Source organism: Phyllobates terribilis, unplaced genomic scaffold (assembly GCF_046119375.1).
Source record: "Phyllobates terribilis strain yellow unplaced genomic scaffold, ASM4611937v1 Scaffold_5__5_contigs__length_657084704, whole genome shotgun sequence".
Lineage (NCBI taxonomy): Eukaryota > Metazoa > Chordata > Amphibia > Anura > Dendrobatidae > Phyllobates > Phyllobates terribilis.
Window position 1 is genome coordinate 380,063,921 of NW_027362765.1, and position 20,162 is coordinate 380,084,082.

Consider the following 20,162-nt stretch of genomic DNA (forward strand, 5'->3'; position numbering starts at 1 on the left):
GAATTTCAAAAATGACCATTTTTTTGTTCTTTATTAAAATGAAAAGGTTGAAAACTCTGCTGTGCATAATAATTTGGAACATGCATTTTGAGTGCAGTTTGAGTGTTTTATTTTTAAAAAAATATCCTGTTATCATAGGCAGTTTGTCCAAAAACCTTTCAATTGTACTCTAATAGCTATTTGACTGGAAAATTACAATGACTGCAATTCATATAGGTAATTAGGGAAATTATGAGAAAATATTATTTGCATAATAATTTGGAACACAGTGTAGTTGGATGGTCCCGCCAAAATTGGCATTTTCGTTAACTGCAATATTAGGCCAAGGAATGACTGTGACATCTCCTTCATTTCGGATCATACATCTCATTGCAGATATGAATTTGGAATCTGTGTTTATTGTTTTATTCGAGTGATTACATAGTTGTACAGACAATGGTTAAATTACTGTTGATTTGAAAATCGGATGAAAGTGGAGGAAATGAGACTTGATTTAAAAGGAAACCTCCACCCCCTTCCCGTCCCCTGTTCTTCAGCACATACGAGGTCAAGAACCTCGGTGTTATTACAATCAGCCCCACATGTATTGTTTTGGAAAAAGTTTACTAATCAGAATACATCAACATTAGAGCCTCGTAGGAGCGGATACAACATTAAGTTCTCGCTTATTTCAGAATTACTAAAAATAAAAATTACACTCATCAAAGGGAAAAGTATCATCAATGCAAAAGCATATCAATTATAGATTTAAAGGTCTGGCTCTGCTTGTATTGGCACATGTGTACAGTGCTCAATAAGTGCTGAAATTTTTTTTTTTTACAAATGACCCCTTAAGCATCTGGAAAGGGGCTGAAGTCACATTCCTGTGATCATACACATCAGGGTTTAAAGAAGTGGACCTGAAGACGAGCGTGTCATGTGGCCACTCCCAGCTCTGCTGATTGGCTGAAGGGGCTTACAGAGGTGAGGAACATTTCCAGCAAGTGTAAAGTTTGTTATAACTTTTCTTATGTTCTTTATCTGCACATTATAAAAGCTTTAAACTTCTCGACAAACAAGTAGGTTGACACTAACACCCTCTCAACCCCAGACCACCACCTTATGGCCACCCTAGATTTTTATCAGCCCTATTGATCTAGAGCTGTGTATTTTGGTAGTATTTATGCACTGAATGGCAGTATTATTTAGGCATTATATGGCATTATTAAGTGGGGGCTTTCTGGATGAAGGATTTAAAGCATACTTCCACTTATAAGGTGATAGAGCAAGATGTGCTGACTCCTACTGTCCATTGTCGATTCGTGCAAAATACGGTAATATAATGATCTGGAAAAACAATTACACTGCGCTATAGTTATTTTTCTTTTATACTTGGATGCCCACGTTAAGCATTGTATGGTAGTATTATTTGGACACTGAATGGCAGTGGCACATATGCTGGTGTTATGCGGATACAGTATATGAGTTATCTTTGAAAAACTATATGGTAGTGGTATTATTTGGGCACTAAGTGGCAGTATTATATTAACGTTGAATGTATGTAATATGTAATTGACATTTTTATTCAATGATGGAACAATCCCCGTGATACATTCCCTTATATCTTGATTAATATTAATTTAGCAATATAAATTATCGAAATATATACAGTATAACTAAGGAATCGATTTTTATCATTGATTTTTTTTTATTATTATTTGGATATTATGGGTTTTTCAAAATTGTCTTTTATCATGTATTAATCAGACATGTGAATGGTGCAGGGTACATAAAGCAGCTGTCTATGTTTTTCCTGCTTTTTCTTTTATGGATTAAGTTCAGGAAACTTCTTCTTGACCACATTGTTCTTTCTTCCTGTCTCTGCAATCAAATTCCCTTTCCTCTTTCCCAGCCTTTGCTACTTCAAAATGCTTATTTAAAAAAAATAATGCTATTTTGTTGATGAGATCTTCTTGGCGCAATGCCAGTGCTGTGCTCAGTACTTTGAGCCAATCAGGTGTCTCTCCACTTCGGCTCCTCCTCCCCTCTTGCAGACTGCGATGTGATCCAATCAGATATCTCCCCACTTCTGCTACTCTTCCTCTTTCACAGCATGAGATGCTCTGATCCAATCAGATGTCTCTCCACTTTGGCTCCTCCTCCCCTCTCACAGCATGTGATGCTCTGATCCAATCACATGTCTCTCCACTTTGGCTCCTCCTCCCCTCTCACAGCATGAGATGCTCTGATCCAATCAGATGTCTCTCCACTTTGGCTCCTCCTCTCCTCTCACAGCATGAGATGCTCTGATCCAATCAGATGTCTGTCCACTTTGGCTCCTCCTCCCCTCTCACAGCATGTGATGCTCTGATCCAATCAGATGTTTCCCCACTCCTGCTCCTCCTCCCCTCTCACAGCATGCTGTCTCATTAACAGAGAGAAAGGAAAACTGCAGCTGCATCCCCCTCCTCCTTCTTCTTACTTTTTTACTCTACTTCACTGATTTGTTTAAAGACTCAGTAGTTTTCAACAGAGAATTTACAGGGAGGCAGCAGAAAATAAATTGATTTCTAGAAGTTGAGAAAGATGACACTTTTACATGATTTTACAAAGTTATTTGTATTCTCAAGTAGTATTGATTTTTTAAAAAAAAATAAAATTAAAACTTTCCCAAATTAAAACAAGCTTCTGAGTTATTTCATCATTATAGGGTTTTTCTCAATACATTTTATAATGGGCTCATGGGAGAATTAAAAAAAAGGAGAGATGCTCATTGCTCACCTACTGGACCCTGCCGTTCCACAGCACTGCTGACTGTGTTCCCCGCCAGTCTTCTGGCTTCCGCTTCTGGTTGGTGATGTCATATGACTGCTGCAGCCAATAAGTGACCACTGATAGGTTGCAGCCTTGACATTCTCTTTGAGCCAGAAAATAAATTGTTTGTGATTGTTCATCCTGGCTTGGACAGAATGTTAACGCTGCAGCCAATTAGTGGCTACCGTTTAACTGCAGTGTTCACAAGAGATCCCCCAGCTGGGAAGAAAAAATCAGGATACTGGCAGGGGAATCAGTCAATGGAGCGGCAGAATATCAAGGGTCAGGTACGGGATTTTTCATTCTGTTTTGTTTTCATTACAAAAAAAAGTAGTAGACAACCCCTTTAAGTAACATTTCTTAGCTTGATTTATCTTTTTTTGGGGGGATATTGCAGTAAATTTACTTGCAGTTCTATGTATAAATGTAAGGTATCATTTTTTTGTTACGTTCTAAATCAAAACATTTTAGTATCAGGAAATCAGCATTTTAACTTGTTTTGGTGATGACCAGAAAGGAGAATTTAGGTCAAGTTGTAGAAGTTTTGTCACCGTCACTATAAATTCCAATGTCTTATTTCACCTATTACCCGATTACCCTGCTCTTTTATATACTGATTCGATTCTATTTGGACTCCCTCTTTCTGCTCTTCTTATTCATCCCGCCATGGAGCTTCTGCATGATACGAAACATGACTACGAAGACTGGAATTACGAGAGGATCCTCCACCCACGGATCTCAAGTCAAGACTTTCATAAGCCGGAGGAGGAGTGATATCGGCTACAACTCTCATTTGACTGTGTGAGGGTGCGTTGTTTGGATCCTGGGGTATTTGGTGTTCCCTCTGTCTGTAGGAGGGGTCGGGTGTTGGTTCTCTTCCTGTCTCTTCCATGGATTTGTTAGTTTTGGTGAAGTAGCGAGCAGCAAGGATCATTACGCTAATGGCGATGACATCAAAGACGAACTCTACCATCTCCACCACTGAAAGGACTGAGGAACCAAACCAAAGACTCCATTGGCTTCCCAGCAAGGATAAAAGCATCACCATCTGAGAAGAAAGAAAGATGGAAGTCATTATTGTTTCAGTATTAGTAAATGGCAACCAATCTAAAGTGGATTTACAGTATTTGAGCTATCACGAGTGTAAGGGTATAGAATGCCACCAACTCATAACGTATCATGAAGACCAGCAGCCCATAGACACATGCTTGGAAAATTTGGGAATTCATTGACATCTCCACGCATAGTGAATATCAGGTAAAATCAACCCTATGGATGCGCTGATATTCTTGTGTCAACAATGAAGGACCACTATGGCCTCTCATGCCGATCAAGTCCTGGAAGCCCACGGTACATTGACACACCATCAATGATTATGTAAGTCCTGGAGAACCTCTTTCATGATCCTATTCGTCATATTCAAGAACAATCAAACTCATTGTCGATTACCTAATATAATATCCGAAGACTTGACACAAAAGGGCAATTCTCATTCCTCCTTCAAAAGGAACAGACTCATCAGTGATCAGGTCTTTCAAGGTGAACACACCCAATTTGATCGGCCTCGGGCAAAAAGCTGAGATTTATAGGTCAAGTAGCAATAAAACTCTCATGTGACATATAAATCTATATTAAGAGACGTCTATGTCATGTTGACTCGACAGGTTTCAGATCTGTTAAAGGACTTGCTTCCTCTAACCTTCCTCCGTAATGTGACAATTTCTCTATGAACTCACTGATAATGATTAACAGAATTTTAAACAAGTCTTTATGTAAACTAGAAACGGAAACTTTTTTCCTTGAATCGTGACTTTCTGTAAATTTTACCCTATAAAATGATTCTGCAGCTCCATGAGCAGGTCTTTATATTTTATACAGGCAAACTAGGCAAGTGCCAAGCATTCTACAGATATGGAAAGTCAACCACTGGGGCCAGGTTTGCCCTAATGTTGCAGATAACCTAGAACATCAGACTAGACATATAAATTAATTTCAGAATTAATTTCGCGGCACTGAACCCTTATCGGGTACTTCCATGTTCCTTAGGGTTCCATGAAACTCCAGGTTGGTAAATGCTGCCATACAGTACAGCAGACAAATAACACTTCCATACAGTTGTCTATATAAAATTCCTATAAAGTGCAGTCTGTAAGTAGCAGCGCCACACAATGCCCAACTACACAGTACCATACCACCTGAAAAAGAAAAATGGAACACAATAGCTAAGAAAAATATCTATTATATTAATATGATGGTCACAAGACAGGAAATTGGTGGTGTCCCCTTCAGGAGGAACAAATGATGAATTTTGGGCAAACGCCGAGGTTGCCCATCTGTAACGCTGTACAATACTCCTAGGCAGTGTGCCTCGTATTCTTGTTCCTGGTTGACTTTCTCTCTTATGAAAATTGAGAACTAATAGGCAACTGGTTGACCCTCATGTGAAGGGATGGGGAAATGGGAGCATGAACGAGCACCAAGAGAGGATGCCTATCATACACATACTTGTACATATGTGATATATATTTATGGAAGCGCCTGAAGGTCTTCATGAACCACCAGGAAACTTGGATCTATCTGGTGTCCGACTCTCGACTCAATTCCCATCTGGCATGGGGCTCTTTTCCAGTGTCAGACTAGAGGATTTTTTTACTACTATGCTTAGACTTGCTTTCTGACAGTTTTATTTGATTCTTTATCGTTGAGTCTATCACAGCCGGAAATCCTTGTCACATGCAGATAGCGAGGTCATCGCCAGATACGATGCACACATGAAAGCTCTCTACATCTTGTGGTTGCAGAGATGTTCAGAAAAGAGGAGAACCTGACTGCAGACCACAAACCGGTTGCACAAGATCAATGAGATAAAGCTGAGAACTCACAATCTTAACGTCAGGGAAATGGTGTTGGTTCCCGGACAATAAAAGGGTTTACAGTAAATGTAGACCATCAGAGGATGCAGAGGGTAATAATGTACCCAGCTGCCCATACCCGCAGGACCCCAAGGGCTTTGGGTCTTTTCATATCACAGGCCCAAGAGATTGAAGCCATGCACCTGTTCAGGATCCAGGCACCATTCATAATGCATTTTGGCCCTTCCGTAGACTATGCTCTTATGCCCATCTGAAATGACGGACACCATAGGAAAATAGTGCAAACGGAGGACATTTGAACTCCGCTTGTCTCATTGCACTTTATGGCTCCTTTGGGGGTTCAGTATGAATACCTGAAAAATGAGAATGGAACCCAACATAAGTTGCAAAAACCTTTGTGAATGGTTTATTATTAAGACCGTTGAACTGCTGAAGACTCATGAAGAAGGGGTCCTCCTGTCCTCCTTCCAAAAAGGAAATAATAACATGAGGATCGTTTGAAAACTGGCGTTCCCCCAATGATTTCTTTGCCTGAGCCCTGGTCTCTAGGTGCACATTCAGGGAGTGTGGATCGGTATTCAGATGACAGGCAATGGTTATACAAAAAAAAAATTAACAAATCCCATATTCTGGAAAATAATTTTGAAAAGTTGGCAACTATGTCTATGAGAAAAAAAGTTTCTTTATGTTTTTGAATTGGAAACCTCTTCTGGGCAGCATGGTATATGGTAAGGTATGCAGAAATGGGAGCCATCAGGTAGGGTGGTAAGAGCTATCAGGTAGGGTGTTAAGAGCCATCAGGTAGGGTGGTAAGAGTCATCAGGTGGGGTGGTAAGAGCCATCAGGTAGGATGGTAAGAGTCATCAGGTAGGGTGGTAAGTGCCATCAGGTAGGGTGGTAAGGGTCATCAGTTAGGGGGTTAAGAGCCATCAGGTAGGGTGGTAAGGGTCATCAGTTAGGGGGTTAAGAGTCATCAGGTAGGGTGGTAAGAGTCATTAGGTAGGGTGGTAAGAGCCATCAGGTAGGATGGTAAGGGCGGCCTAGTTCTCCTGTTAGAACTCTCCTGTTAGGTTTTTTCTATTTTGCTGGTCACATGACCTTTTTTGCCTATTTAATCCTGCTCCGCCCTTCAGGCCTTGCTGGACTTCATTGTAATTTCTACTCTTAAGCTAGCCAGGTGCTTTGTAACCTTTCTCAGTCAGTTTAGCTAGGTCTTTTGACCTCTATGTTCTATGTTGTTTGTTTGTCTTTTTACTGCTACAATTTCTGCTAGGAGGAGGTGTCCAGTCCATCTTTCTCCCAGTCCCTAGTTCTTGTAGGGATCCCTCCCTCACATCTATAGGTCTTCGTTCAGACTAGCTGAGGACTTTAGCGGGTCTGATCGCAGGATCAGGTTCCCCGTTACATCGTAGGGATCCAGCTTAGTTCTATTGTAGGGACAGATCTCCTGTCTTTCCTTAGTGCTTGTAGCCTATCATAACATCTCCAGGGTAAAGGAGGCCCCCGGGCTTGTGCCCTCTATACTCTCCCTATAATCCAGGCCTGTTGTCTTAGATTTCTAATTCAGATGACCTTTTTGGATTATCATTTTTTTTGAGGCCCTAGTAAAGATTTATTCCTTCGTCTTCTATCATAGTTTAGTGTGCTGCTGTGCCTTGTGGGACGATGTTTTGGATCAACTGGATGACAGAAAATATGGCCATAATTATACATTCCACAAGGCAAGTGATTATACTGATCCAGGTACCTAACGACAAAGGTTTAGTAACGCCGGCCATGTAATTAGGAAGATCTGTGTAGAAGGAGAGATGGGTGTGGGACGCAGCAGCACATCCATGCCTAGATAATAAGTTACGGACAGTCGCTTCTCAGATTCAGGGAGAACAGGTTATACCACATCCGTATGCAAATCCTAATGATGTTATTCATCCAGGCCCAGCTCCACCTCGCCTCCTCCCAATGTTCTTTATGACCCATCCATGCACTTCCCTAATTATGTTCCTTAGTCTTGTTTTACAAAATGCAAATTTTCTGATGTCTTTACATCGTCATGTTTCCAAAGTATTCACCCCCAGAAACTACAAGGACGATACATAACCCATAACATACATTACTAAGTGTTCATGGCTATTACACAACTTTTTCCTTTTGTGTTATTGTCATTTATTTTTAATATCACTGTATTAGGATATAAATATATTGTATTATATAACCTTTATTCATTTTATTTTTCGGGGGGAGGGTGGCTGGAGTGCAAAAAAAAAGCCCACATCAATTCCAACATTGCTCTATGGAATTTGTGTTTATGGTGTCCAATATAAGTTATAAATAATAACATAATTTTTTTTTTCTCAGGGTCAGAACTATTATAAAATATTAAATGCATATAATTCTTTTGTTTTCTATTTTTTTCACAATAAAAACAGTATTTGTAATAATTTATTTTTGTTTTGCCATAAAAAAAAAAAAATCTTGAATGCAGCTTTGTTAGGACTTGTTTTCTTGCCAGACGACTTGTAGTTTTTATTGTAACCTTTTTGGAGCAATTTTTAATTACGTTTTATTCTGTTTTTCAGTAGCAGGATATACAAAAACTCAAATTCTTGTGTTGTAATAGTTTGCCATATGAGGGGAAGATTAATGTAAATATCCATGGCATAGCCTTAGTCAATGAAAAATACAAAACTGCTCGCGGACAAGCCCCCAATAATAACAGCATGTCTGCTGCACGGTGGCTCAGTGGTTAGCACTTTTGCTTTGGAGTTTTGGGTTCAAACTTCACCAAGAACAACGCCTGCATGGTGTTCCATACCTGTCCCGGTCCGGGATCTGCTCCCTTAACCCCGGTCCACTAAATTATCTGGTGCTCCACGTCAGACTTTGTGGGTGGCCTGGCGTGCTCCCATTTGGTATTCTACATAAGTCTATATAAGGCCTATGAAAACACACACCTGTGTCATGGTAATAAGACTTCTATTGTTTCTGAGTCCTGTGTGCATGCAGCCTGCTCCCTGTCTTCCAGGACCTCACCTACTTGTTCCTGGTCTTCCAGGACCTCTGCTATCTGTTCCCAGTCTTCCATGGTCTCTGCTACCTTTTCCCCGTCTTCAAGGACCTCTGCTATCTGTCCCCTGTCTTCCAAGACCTCCGATACCTGTTCCCGGTCTTCCAGGACCTCTGATATCTGTTCCCGGGCTTTCATGACCTCTGCTATCTTTTCCACGTCTTCCAGGACCTCTACTACCTGTTTCCCATGTGTCTCAATTGCCTGCTGCCCAGACACCCATAACCCATGTGCCCAAACGGACCCTGGGCTTTGAGGATTCACCTCACCTGCTGAGCCTAACACATTGAGTTTGTATATTCTCCCCATGTTTGCGTGGGTTTCCTCCCGGATCTCCGGATTCCTCCTACACTCCAAAAACATTCTGATAGGGAATCTAGATTGTGAGTCCCAATGGGGACAGTGATGGTGAGTTCTGTAGAGCGCAGCGGAATATGATGGCGCTATATAAGCGACTAAAATAAATGAAAAATAATAACAAAATTGTATTTTTTACTGACTATAATGAAACGTTCACATGGGGGACATAGGAGCTTTACTAACATAAATGATGGGAGGCTAATTAGCCACCATGTAAAGCAAATATGGATATGGCATTTATGGATATCTCATAAAGGTATTTCATTTAATACCCCTTTAAAGATCATTGCACTGATATCTTGTGATATAAAACTTGTAGACACAATTGCACTAAATAAATGGTCCTGAAGTTGGTTGTGGGTCCTGAAAATCATATAATGTATATGAAAATTATCATACATAGCAGAACGGAAGGTTCCAGTATCAATATTTCTTTATTCTTGAGTTATTAAAGGAGCCATCGGTGACTCTACTTTCCATCACCCACCTGCTTCACTTCATGACTTCTGACGACCTTCCGCCTACTATATTTCCACCACGCACCTCTCTCAGTAAATGACTTATAAAAACCTTTTATCTAGTAGCTGGACGCTTGCATGGCTATCCGTGAGCCAATTAAAGCCTGAATGGCCGTAGATGGCAGTGAGTGACAACACCGTTGTCACAACTCTGTTGTCGAATTACTTGGAAGCCAGGGGCTCCTTCCCTGTCCCTGACGCTAGGGGCGCCCTAGCTATCCCTACTCCCTGGATTACTTCTGATGGTGAAGACACCGGGGCCATATACCTTGCTAAACTCTTGATTCGATGCTAAATTTGTCCTCCTCCCCCACCCAGGGAAGTGGGGAGTAATAGTGTATATACAGGTGCTTCTCACAAAATTAGAATATCATCAAAAAGTTTATTTATTTCAGTTCTTCAATAGAAAAAGTGAAACACATATATTATATAGAGTCATTACAGACAGAGTGATCTATTTCAAGTGTTTATTTCTGTTAATGTTGATGATTATGGCTTACAGCCAATGAAAACACAAAAGTCATTATCTCAGTAAATTAGAATACTTTATAGCAACAACTTGAAAAATTATTTTAAAATCCGAAATGTCCTACTGAAATGTCTGTTCAGTAAATGCCCTCAATACTTGATCGGGGCTCCTTTTGCATCAATTACTGCATCAATGCGGCAATGTGGCATGGAGGCGATCAGCCTGTGGCTGCTGAGGTGTTATGGAAGCCCAGGTGGCTTTGATAGCAGCCTTCAGCTCGTCTGCATTGTTGGGTCTGGTGTGTCTCATCTTCCTCTTGACAATACCCCATAGATTCTCTATAATAGATTCTCTATGGGGTTAAGGTCAGGCGAGTTTGCTGCCAATCAAGCACAGTGATACTGTTGTGTGTAAACCAGGTATTGGTACTTTTGGCCGTGTGGACAGGGGCCAAGTCCTGCTGGAGAATGACATTTCCATCTCCATAAAGCTTGTCGGCAGAGGGAAGCATGAAATTCTGTAAAATGTCCTGGTAGACGGCTGCACTGACTTTGGTCTTGATAAAACACAGTGGACCTACACCAGCAGATGACATGGCTCCCCAAACCATCACTGATTGTGGAAACTTCACACTAGACCTCCAGCAGCTTGGATTGTGGCCTCTCCACTCTTCCTCCAGACTCTGGGACCTTGATTTCCAAATGAAATGCAAAATTTACTTTCATCTGAAAAGAACACCTTGGACCACTGAGAACAGTCCAGGTCTTTTTCTCCTTGGCCCAGGTAAGACGCTTCTGGCGTTGTCTATTAGTCATGAGTGGCTTGACACGAGGAATGCGACACTTGTAGCCCATGTCCTGGATACGTCTGTGTGTGGTGGCTCTTGAAGCAATGACTCCAGCAGCAGTCCACTCCTGCGGTTATCCCGGTTGCTTATGCACATTTTTCTACCACACTTTTTCCTTCCACTCAACTTTCCATGAATATGCTTGGATACAGCACTCTGTGAGTAGCCAGCTTCTTTAGCATTGACATTTTGTGGCTTACCCTCCTTGTGGAGTGTGTCAATGACTGCCTTTTGGACATCTGTCAAGTCAGCAGTCTTCCCCATGATTGTGGAGCCTACTGAAACTGACTAAGGGACCTTTTTACATGCTTAGGAAGCCTTTGCAGGTGTTTTTTTGATAATTATTTTAATTTACTGAGATAATGACTTTTGTGTTTGCATTGGCTGTAAGCCATAATCATCAACATTAACAGAAATAAAAACTTGAAATAGATCACTCTGTTTGTAATGATTCTATATAATATATCAGTTTCACTTTTTGTATTGAAGAACTGAAATAAATTAACTTTTTGATGATATTCTAATTTTGTGAGAGGCACCTCAATTTTGTGAGAGGAAGGACATACAGGGATGACTGAATATACCAATCATACAAATATGCTCTCACAGACAACAGAGAGGAACACGGGGAGAAAAGGAAGGAAAACTAAATAGGAGAGGATGAGGATGAAACACCAAGCAACAGTCTCAGATCGACTTTCCAAACGCCTCTACCAACAACTGACACCTCCACTCCTCACCAGGCAGTGTAAGACTAACACTGGCAATCTAGATTGCCAGAGGCGAGTATATATAGGAGAGGGGAGTGGTCAATACTGAACAACTGAGATCATCCAAGCTGGGAAGCTTCAGAGACTTCAAGCTGAACAGATTAACCCCTGCACTGCTAACAGAAACCAGCACCATTTAATGGAAAAGTGCTTCTAATCAGTGCAGGAGTATGGGAAATCAGACACTGAGGTCTTCTGGCCCCTCTCTGTCACGGTAAACCTGTAACAACTGCCTGTGCATTTAGAATTACCTTGTCAATTAATGGCCGCATCCTATGCTACAAATTAGAACCTTGGGGATATTTAGACCACTGCCTAGTTCAAATATTATCAATGGTTACAATGGGAAACATCAATGGGGTCCTCAATGATCATAAATTCATGACCTTTGCTGCAAGACCTAATAAGATAAATGAAGGTATTAGGCCAATGTGAGTCTATAATGGAGCATTTCTAAGTAGAGAGGCTAGCTGAAATAATTCGATTTTCAGAAAAATCTGAAATTTTTGGCATTGTTATATGGAGCACAGGAGGTCCACTTAAGCACTGGTGCTTGAAAGTGCCCAAAAAACTGTATTTTACATTTGTAAATTGGGGGGCACCACTTAAAGTTTAGGATTGGGGCCACCATCATCTATTCTGCATTCATTCCATTGGTTTTATTTCCAGCTTTATTAAACATTGTTTGTAAAGTGATGGAGCAGGAGTGAGCAGACCCGCATTTGGAAAGTACCTTTCATTGTTTATTGTGTGTAAAAAAAAAAGTCAATGCTTCCACCAAAATGTCTTTAATCTAACTTTCCTGGAAGTCTGGGAGACTTCCACTTTTTTTTCGTTTTTTTCCCAAATTCCCGGAATAGTTGGCAAGTCTCCTGGATTCTGTACGAAGTTCTTGCAAATCAGTCTTCCACCAAAGATTTATTTGTGACCCATACACAGTCTCAGTGGGAGGGAACAAAGCACGCAAAAGGGTGTGGTCTAGGAACAGGGCGTGGTCAATGAAAAAGGGGCGTGTTTATAGAAAAAAAATGTCATGATTCTCATTGAAAACAGTTTTGAAAAGTTGGAATTGTTACACATGTAGCAGGCTCACGTAGTAAGATGGATCCTCTATGCTCAAGGTCTGGGTGGACAAACAGGCCACGGCAGGTGGCTGTATCACGTGGGAGCAAGGTTGCTGGAAACCACAGTAGGTGAGGTCCTCCACTGACAGGTAGCAGGGTTACTACTGTAAACCAAACACAAGTAACTCATGGGTGGGAAACCACAGTTAGCCAGGAGACGTCCTGTTGACTGTGGACTGGAACTGTGCACTGACAACTAAGAGAGTTACTAGCAAGTCTTAGAGCAATACCAAGACACAGGTGTGTCTCCTGGGAGCCCCAGGAAATACAAGACATGGGAACACGCCGGGCTACTTGCCTGACAAAAGACCACAAGAAAATCTAATGAAACGGAAAGCAGAAAGAATAAATTAGTGACTGAGACCCCGTTTCCAGCACTGTAGTACTTACTTTTTTTCATACCGCTATTTTTCTTAAATTATCTGCTATCCCTCTATGCCCAATATAAACTTCACACATTAGGGATATTTTAAAGTTTTTTGTTTATATTCTAAGAGCTTATACATATTTACAAAGCCTGTACAACAGTATTACATATGGAGCTGCACAGCCTCCATGTGCAGCCATAAAGGCTCCATTAGTATTTTCCTTAAAGTGATTTTCCCATGAACAAAAGATAATTTTAATCCATAGATCTTGGAATAATAATAAGGTCCACAATTGGATGTGTTTAAATAAAATGTCCCTGTGCTGAGATAATCTTATAAATGTGACCCTGCTGTGTACTGTGTAATGGCTGTGTCTGACCATACAGGAACATAGTCTGATCATACCACAGCTCCTGGGCAGGGGGGGGGGAGTCTACAGCCATTACAGCCCCGGATCACAGCTGATTCTTTTTTGTGAGATAAAACATTTCACTGCCTGTTTTTAAACAATGTTTTACTTCAAAGAGAGAATCAGCTGCAACCCCCTGCTGTAATGTCTGTATGTTTTTTTTCTCCCCCCCTGCCCAGGAGATATGGTATGATCAGACCATGTTCCTGTACGGTCAGACACAGCCATTACACAGTACACAGCAGGGGCACATTTATAAGATTATCTCCGCACAGGAACATTTTATTTAAACACATCCAATTGTGGAACTTATTATTATTCCAAGATGTATTGATTAAAATTAACTTTTATTTGTGTGAAAACCCCTTTAATTAGAGCCCTAAAAATGATGCTCCCTTATACCTCAGTACATATATGGTGTGCCTCGAATTTTTTTTTTATATTTTCTATCCACTTACATTAATTGTAGCAGATTCCTGGATGTTTTTGTAATTCATTTCTTCAAAGTAAATGTTGAGTTTTGCTACTCCGTCCCTGTCAAAACGAGAAACAAAAGATGAAACTTGTGCAAGTGAAAATTCTGAAACCAATAGGGAGAGCCCAGACGATAGTGATGTGGTTGAGAATTGATCGACTGCGATAAAACTCCCATTTAGAAACACTAGAAATATGAAAATGATCAAAAGCTATAGAGATTTCTACTTTAATCTCTGACTGTCAACTCATCCAAAACTGTGTGAAGAATACATACAGTACAGACCAAAAGTTTGGACACATCTTATCATTGAAAGATTTTTCTGTATTTTCATGACTATGACAATTGTACATTCACAATGAAGGCATCAAAACTAGGAATTAACACATGTGGAATTATATACTTAACAAAAATGTGTGAAACAACTGAAAATATGTCTTATATTCTAGGTTCTTCAACGTAGCCACCTTTTGCTTTGATGTCTGCTTTGCACACTATTGGCGTTCTCTTGATGAGCTTCAAGAGGTAGTCACCGGAAATGGTTTTCACTTCAAGGTGTACTCTGTCAGGTTTAATAGGTGGGATTTCTTGCCTTATAAATGGTGTTGGGACCATCAGTTGTGTTGTGCAGAAGTCTGGTGGATACACAGCTGATAGTCCTACTGAATAGACTGTTACAATTTGTATTATGGCAAGAAAAAAGCAGCTAAGTAAAGAAAAACAAGTTGCCATCATTACTTTAAGAAATGAAGGTCAGTCAGTCCGAAAAATTGGGAAAACTTTGAAAGTGTCCCCAAGTGCAGTTGCAAAAACCATCGAAACTGGCTCACATGAGGACCGCCTCAGGAAAGGAAGACCAAGAGTCACCTCTGCTTCTGAGGATAAGCTTATCCGAGTCACCAGCCTCAGAAATCGCAGGTTAACAGCAGCTCATATTAGAGACCAGGTCAATGCCACACAGAGTTCTAGCAGCAGAAACATCTCTTCAACAACTGTTAAGAGGAGACTTTGTGCAGCAGGCCTTCATGGTAAAATAGCTGCTCGGAAACCACTGCTAAGGGCAGGCAACAAGCATAAGAGACTTGTTTGGGCTAAAGAACACAAGGAATGGACATCAGACCAGTGGAAATCTGTGCTTTGGTCTGATGAGTCCAAATTTGAGATGTTTGGTTCCAACCACCGTGTCTTTGTGCGATGCAGAAAAGGTGAATGGATGGACTCTACATGCCTGGCTCCCACCGTGAAGCATGGAGGAGGAGGTGTGATGGTGTGGGGGTGCTTTGCTGGTGACACTGCTGGAGATTTATTCAAAACTGAAGGCATACTGCACCAGCATGGCTACCACAGCATCTTGCAGCGGCATGCTATTCCATCCGGTTTGCGTTTAGTTGGACCATCATTTATTTTTCAACAGGACAATGACCCCAAACACACCTCCAGGCTGTGTAAGGGCTATTTGACGAAGAGGGAGAGTGATGGGGTGCTATGCCAGATGACCTGGCCTCCACAGTCACCAGACCTGAACCCAATCGAGATGGTTTGGGGTGAGCTGGACCGCAGAGTGAAGGCAAAAGGGCCAACAAGTGCTAAGCATCTCTGGGAACTCCTTCAAGATTGTTGGAAGACCATTTCTGGCGACTACCTCTTGAAGCTCATCAAGAGAATGCCAAGAGTGTGCAAAGCAGTCATCAAAGCAAAAGGTGGCTACTTTGAAGAACCTAGAATAAAAGACATATTTTCAGTTGTTTCACACTTTTTTGTTAAGTATATAATTCCACATGTGTTAATTCATAGTTTTCATGCCTTCAGTGTGAATGTACAATTTTCATTGTCAAGAAAATACAGAAAAATCTTTAAATGATAAGGTGTGTCCAAACTTTTGGACTGTACTGTACATTATAAATTCTTTATGTGTCCCAGAAGATCTGCCATTCCCACCTTCTCGTTTCACTAAACTCAGATCAGACTTCTCTGTAAGGCTACTGGCTGCAGCAGGAGCCCTTCCCCAATTTTCAGCCTGAAATCAGGTGCAATATCTCTTATCCCCTTACTGTAACAAAACTCCATCTACATGAACATTTGGAATGGTGGTTGAGACCAAACTGAAATGTCATCAATAGCTGATGAGCTTTCTATAACGACATCCAGGCAGATCCTGACCAGTCTCCCCTAGGGTTGAACAGAGTACAACGCACACGGCATCCTATTATTATTATCATTATTATTATTAACGGCCTTCTCGATGCCGAGACATGGCGACTTGATGGATGAACGCTCTGTAGGAAGATCGATCTTGCGTAAGCCTAGATAGGTCTTCTCCACCGTTATCTTCATAGTATCAAGCCATTGAGTTGCTGGTCTTCCTCTTCGCCTTGTTCCTTCCATCATTCCGACCATGATGTCCATCTCCACTAGTTGCTCTCTTCGTTAGATGTGTCCAAAGTAGCCAAGTCGTAACTTAGTGATCCTTGCTTTGAGTGACATGTCTGACTTGATTTGTTCCAAAATTGATTTGTTTGTTCTTCTTGCCATCCATGGGATTGATAGCATCCTTCTTATTTCGAAGGCGTTGATTCTTCTTCTGTCTTGTTTCTTTATCGTCCAGGTTTCGCATCCATATGTTACTACAGAAAAGACCAGACTGTGTACGAGCCGTGAAATGTTCCTCGATTTGAAGACCTTGTCCAGTGACTTCATTGTTGATTTGCCCATCGCTATTCTCCTATTGACTTCTGGTGTCGTCGATGTATCTTGAGTGATCATTGATCCAAGTAGGTTGAAGTTCTTTACAACTTCCAGTTCCTCAACCGTCCATCTCAAATGTGTCCCGCTCGTACCTGGCAGTAGTCAATATCTTTGTCTTCCTACTTCCCTCTAATTACGCAGCAACCAACATTCTTGATGTAAATTTGCATGTCATGTGAAGTTTATACTTCAAACATTGAGTCAATATTCTTGCAAAATATATTTACATTCCTAAATATCACCACCCCCAAAAAAATATCTCACCTGGAAAAGGTTAAACATGCGTGATCCTGTAACTCCCCTCTAGCACATTAAACACCTGCCTCTCCAAAAATTTGTTCCCGTCACCCATAACGCGTTTCCACAGGAGAAAATTATTAATCTACTCATTTATAACAAGGGTGCGGTTAATGGCAAAGCAAACAGGAGAGAAATCCCCCCTCCAGGGAAAGCGATGCTGAGTCACAACTACTCAATAACAAATGGGTTAAAAATACATTTTTAACCCTAGAAACTTTCATTAGTGTTCAAAAGTTAGTGAAGACTTTACGAATTTCTGCAGAAATTTGGTTTCAAATGTGATTAAATCACAAAATGATCTAAAATGGTATTGTCGGAGAGCTCCATTGAAATGAACTGGCCACAGACGCAATGCCATATACAACCTGTGGACAGGTGCGGCGCTGTTTTTGAAGCAGGAAGCAGCCATTCTAATGTAGGACAATCCCTTAAATCTTCATACCCCCATTTCCACTTTTACTGTGGAAATCGTAAATGGTAGCTCAGTGGGTAGCATTGCAGCGCTGGGGTTCTGGGTTCAAATCCCACGAGCGACAACATCTAGAAGGAGTTTGTATGTTCTCTTCGTGTTTGCATGGCCTTCCTCTGGGAACGCCAGTTTCCTCCCATACGTCAAAGACATACTGATAGGGAATCTAGATTTTGATTTCCAATGGGGACAGTGGTGATGATGTCTGTACAGCGCTGCGGAATATGATGCCGCTATATAAGCGGGTAAAATAAATGTATTAATAATTAGAGATGAGCAAATCGATTTACAGGACTCTGGTTCATTGGCCATGTCAGTAGTCCGTTGCATGCCGGAAGGGAGCCATGTGAGCCTCGTCTTACCGGCAATGACGTTGTATTAGCTCCACAAATCAGTAGAGGCCCCCCGGGAATTCGGGTAGGAAGGAGGGCTCCATTCCGGCAGCCAGAGACTGCTGAGATTTTCTCATCTCTACTATTAAAGGGGATGGCCACTTTCTCTTTTTAGTGCAGCTTTCCTCTAAAACAGACCAGCAATTTTGTCCATAAAATGGCTACTGATGGAGGGAAAAGTGACCAGACCAGAATGACAGCTCCAATAGAAAAGCAGCTTTCCCATGTCAGGTGTTTCACAATTGGAAGCGGCTGATGGACAGGCCTTGTCACATTTTTTTCCTCCAGCAGCCACTGTATGGAGGAAAACTGCACTAACAAGAGAAATCCAATTAATACATCCTCATTTATCCTTCATTCCATTTCCATTGATAAGAAGCATTATAACTGTTATTTTAAGCTGTCCATACACTAGATTAAAGCTGACCCTGTAAACTGATTTTGATGGGTTACTCCCTTGAATTAATGTACATAGGGTTAACATATGTACACAGTCCCTAGATGTCTAATGTCACAATTCCAACACTCGCTTGTGTACTAGGGACGCTGTAAGTGACTGCTCAGCCACCCTATGGATAGCAGGGGCATGTTGGGCTGTCAGTGCTGTGAGTGACAGCTCAGCCACCCTATGCATAGCAGAGAGGTGTCGGGCTGTCGGTGTTGTGTTTGGGTTTAGTATTTTGATATTCTGATCTTTTGTTGCTAGACCTAGGATTTGCCTTTCGACTACCCGTTTGTATAACCCCTTTTGCCTTTGATGTATTCTGACTTTAGTCACCATACCCCGGACTTTGCCCCTGACTATCCGTTTGTCTTATCCCTCTGTCTTTGACATACCTTCCTGGCTTTTGATCTTGGACCTCTTGACCACTCTGACTCACTGTTAGTCCATGAGTAGTAACTAGCGTCACATCTAAAAGTCCCTAAATGTCTGATAGAAGGGGAAACCAGGGGGAAGCTTTATTGAATTCAGATATGCCTAAATTTATATGTGCCTGATCCTGTTCATTCTAGTTGACAACACTTTTCCAGAGGTGTCTTTTCTCTTTATTGCAATAAACATGCATAGCTAAGCAAATGTAGCATATTTATGAGGGACTTTGAAGCCAAAAATGTTAGATCCATGCTAATTTGCATATAGCCAGCCTTTTTGTCAGTACTATTCTGAAATTTCTTCTACATAGATAGTTGTTTGGATTTCTTCAAAGTAACCGACATGTGGGACCGTAGTGGGGTCTACATAGACACCAATAGCGAACCAGATTAATATACCCTAATTTATCTTTGATGCCCTTTTCCACTGATGATAAGCTCTATAACTATTCTCATTACATTTTATATTAAGGCGGACCCTGTCCACTGATTTTGATGGGATAAGCCCATAATTTAATTTACATAGGGTTAAACTAACAGTCCCTAGATGTCTGACATAAGGGAAAAGCAGGGGTTAGCATATCGAATTTAGATATGTCACATGTTCTTTCTCGCAGTTGACAACACATTCCTAGAGGTTTATAACATTGTCTGTTTCTCTTCTCGTCATTGCAAATAGACATGCATAGTTGAGCAAATTGTGCATGAGGGACTTTAAAGCCCAAACCGTCAGATCAATGCTCACTTGCATATGGTTAGCCTTTGTCAGTATGCTTCTATAATTTCTCCGGCATGGATATCTTTGGAAAGTACCTAGCATGTGGAACCATAGTGGGGGCTTAGTAGAGGCCTGTCAAATTATTTATACAGCCTGTATAATCATCAAGGTTTTATTGACTTCAGAATAATTAATAAGTAAGTCCTCATTATCAACCCAAGGTCAATATAACAATCATAAAGTAATACTTAAAGTGACTAAGATGATTTTAATTAGATTACCGTATGTCACCACACAGGAATATCTCAGGAATATGTTATTCTTTAAAATGAGACTGGATGTCTTCACAGGACAGGAAAAGTACCTTGAAATAGGCTTTTCCGATATATAAAATGGGTTTCAGTAAGGCTGAGACTCCATAATATCTGTGGATTCCATCACACTGACCATGGACCTCTCCAACAAACACTAAATAAGAGATTTAAAAACCTACATTTCCGAAACCCATTAATTTTATTTCCATGTTGACCAGATCGCTATCCTGACTGATATGACTTCCGACAGATGGCCTCTGCTGCTTGACATGTCGAAAAGG

The 20,162-nt window shown here is 41.0% G+C and overlaps 1 protein-coding gene across 1 annotated transcript in view; it reads right to left on the reverse strand.

Moving 5' to 3' along the window:
* Positions 1-378: 378 nt before the first annotated feature.
* SCNN1A (sodium channel epithelial 1 subunit alpha) overlaps positions 379-20,162 on the reverse strand; it is a 215,940-nt gene continuing 196,156 nt past the window's right edge. The window contains exons 12-13 of the mRNA XM_073684901.1: positions 14,054-14,129; positions 379-3,841 (exon numbers count right to left, since the gene is read on the reverse strand). Coding sequence (XP_073541002.1) covers positions 3,446-3,841; positions 14,054-14,129 — 472 coding nt within the window. The 3' untranslated portion in view covers positions 379-3,445. The remainder of the gene's footprint in view (positions 3,842-14,053; positions 14,130-20,162) is intronic.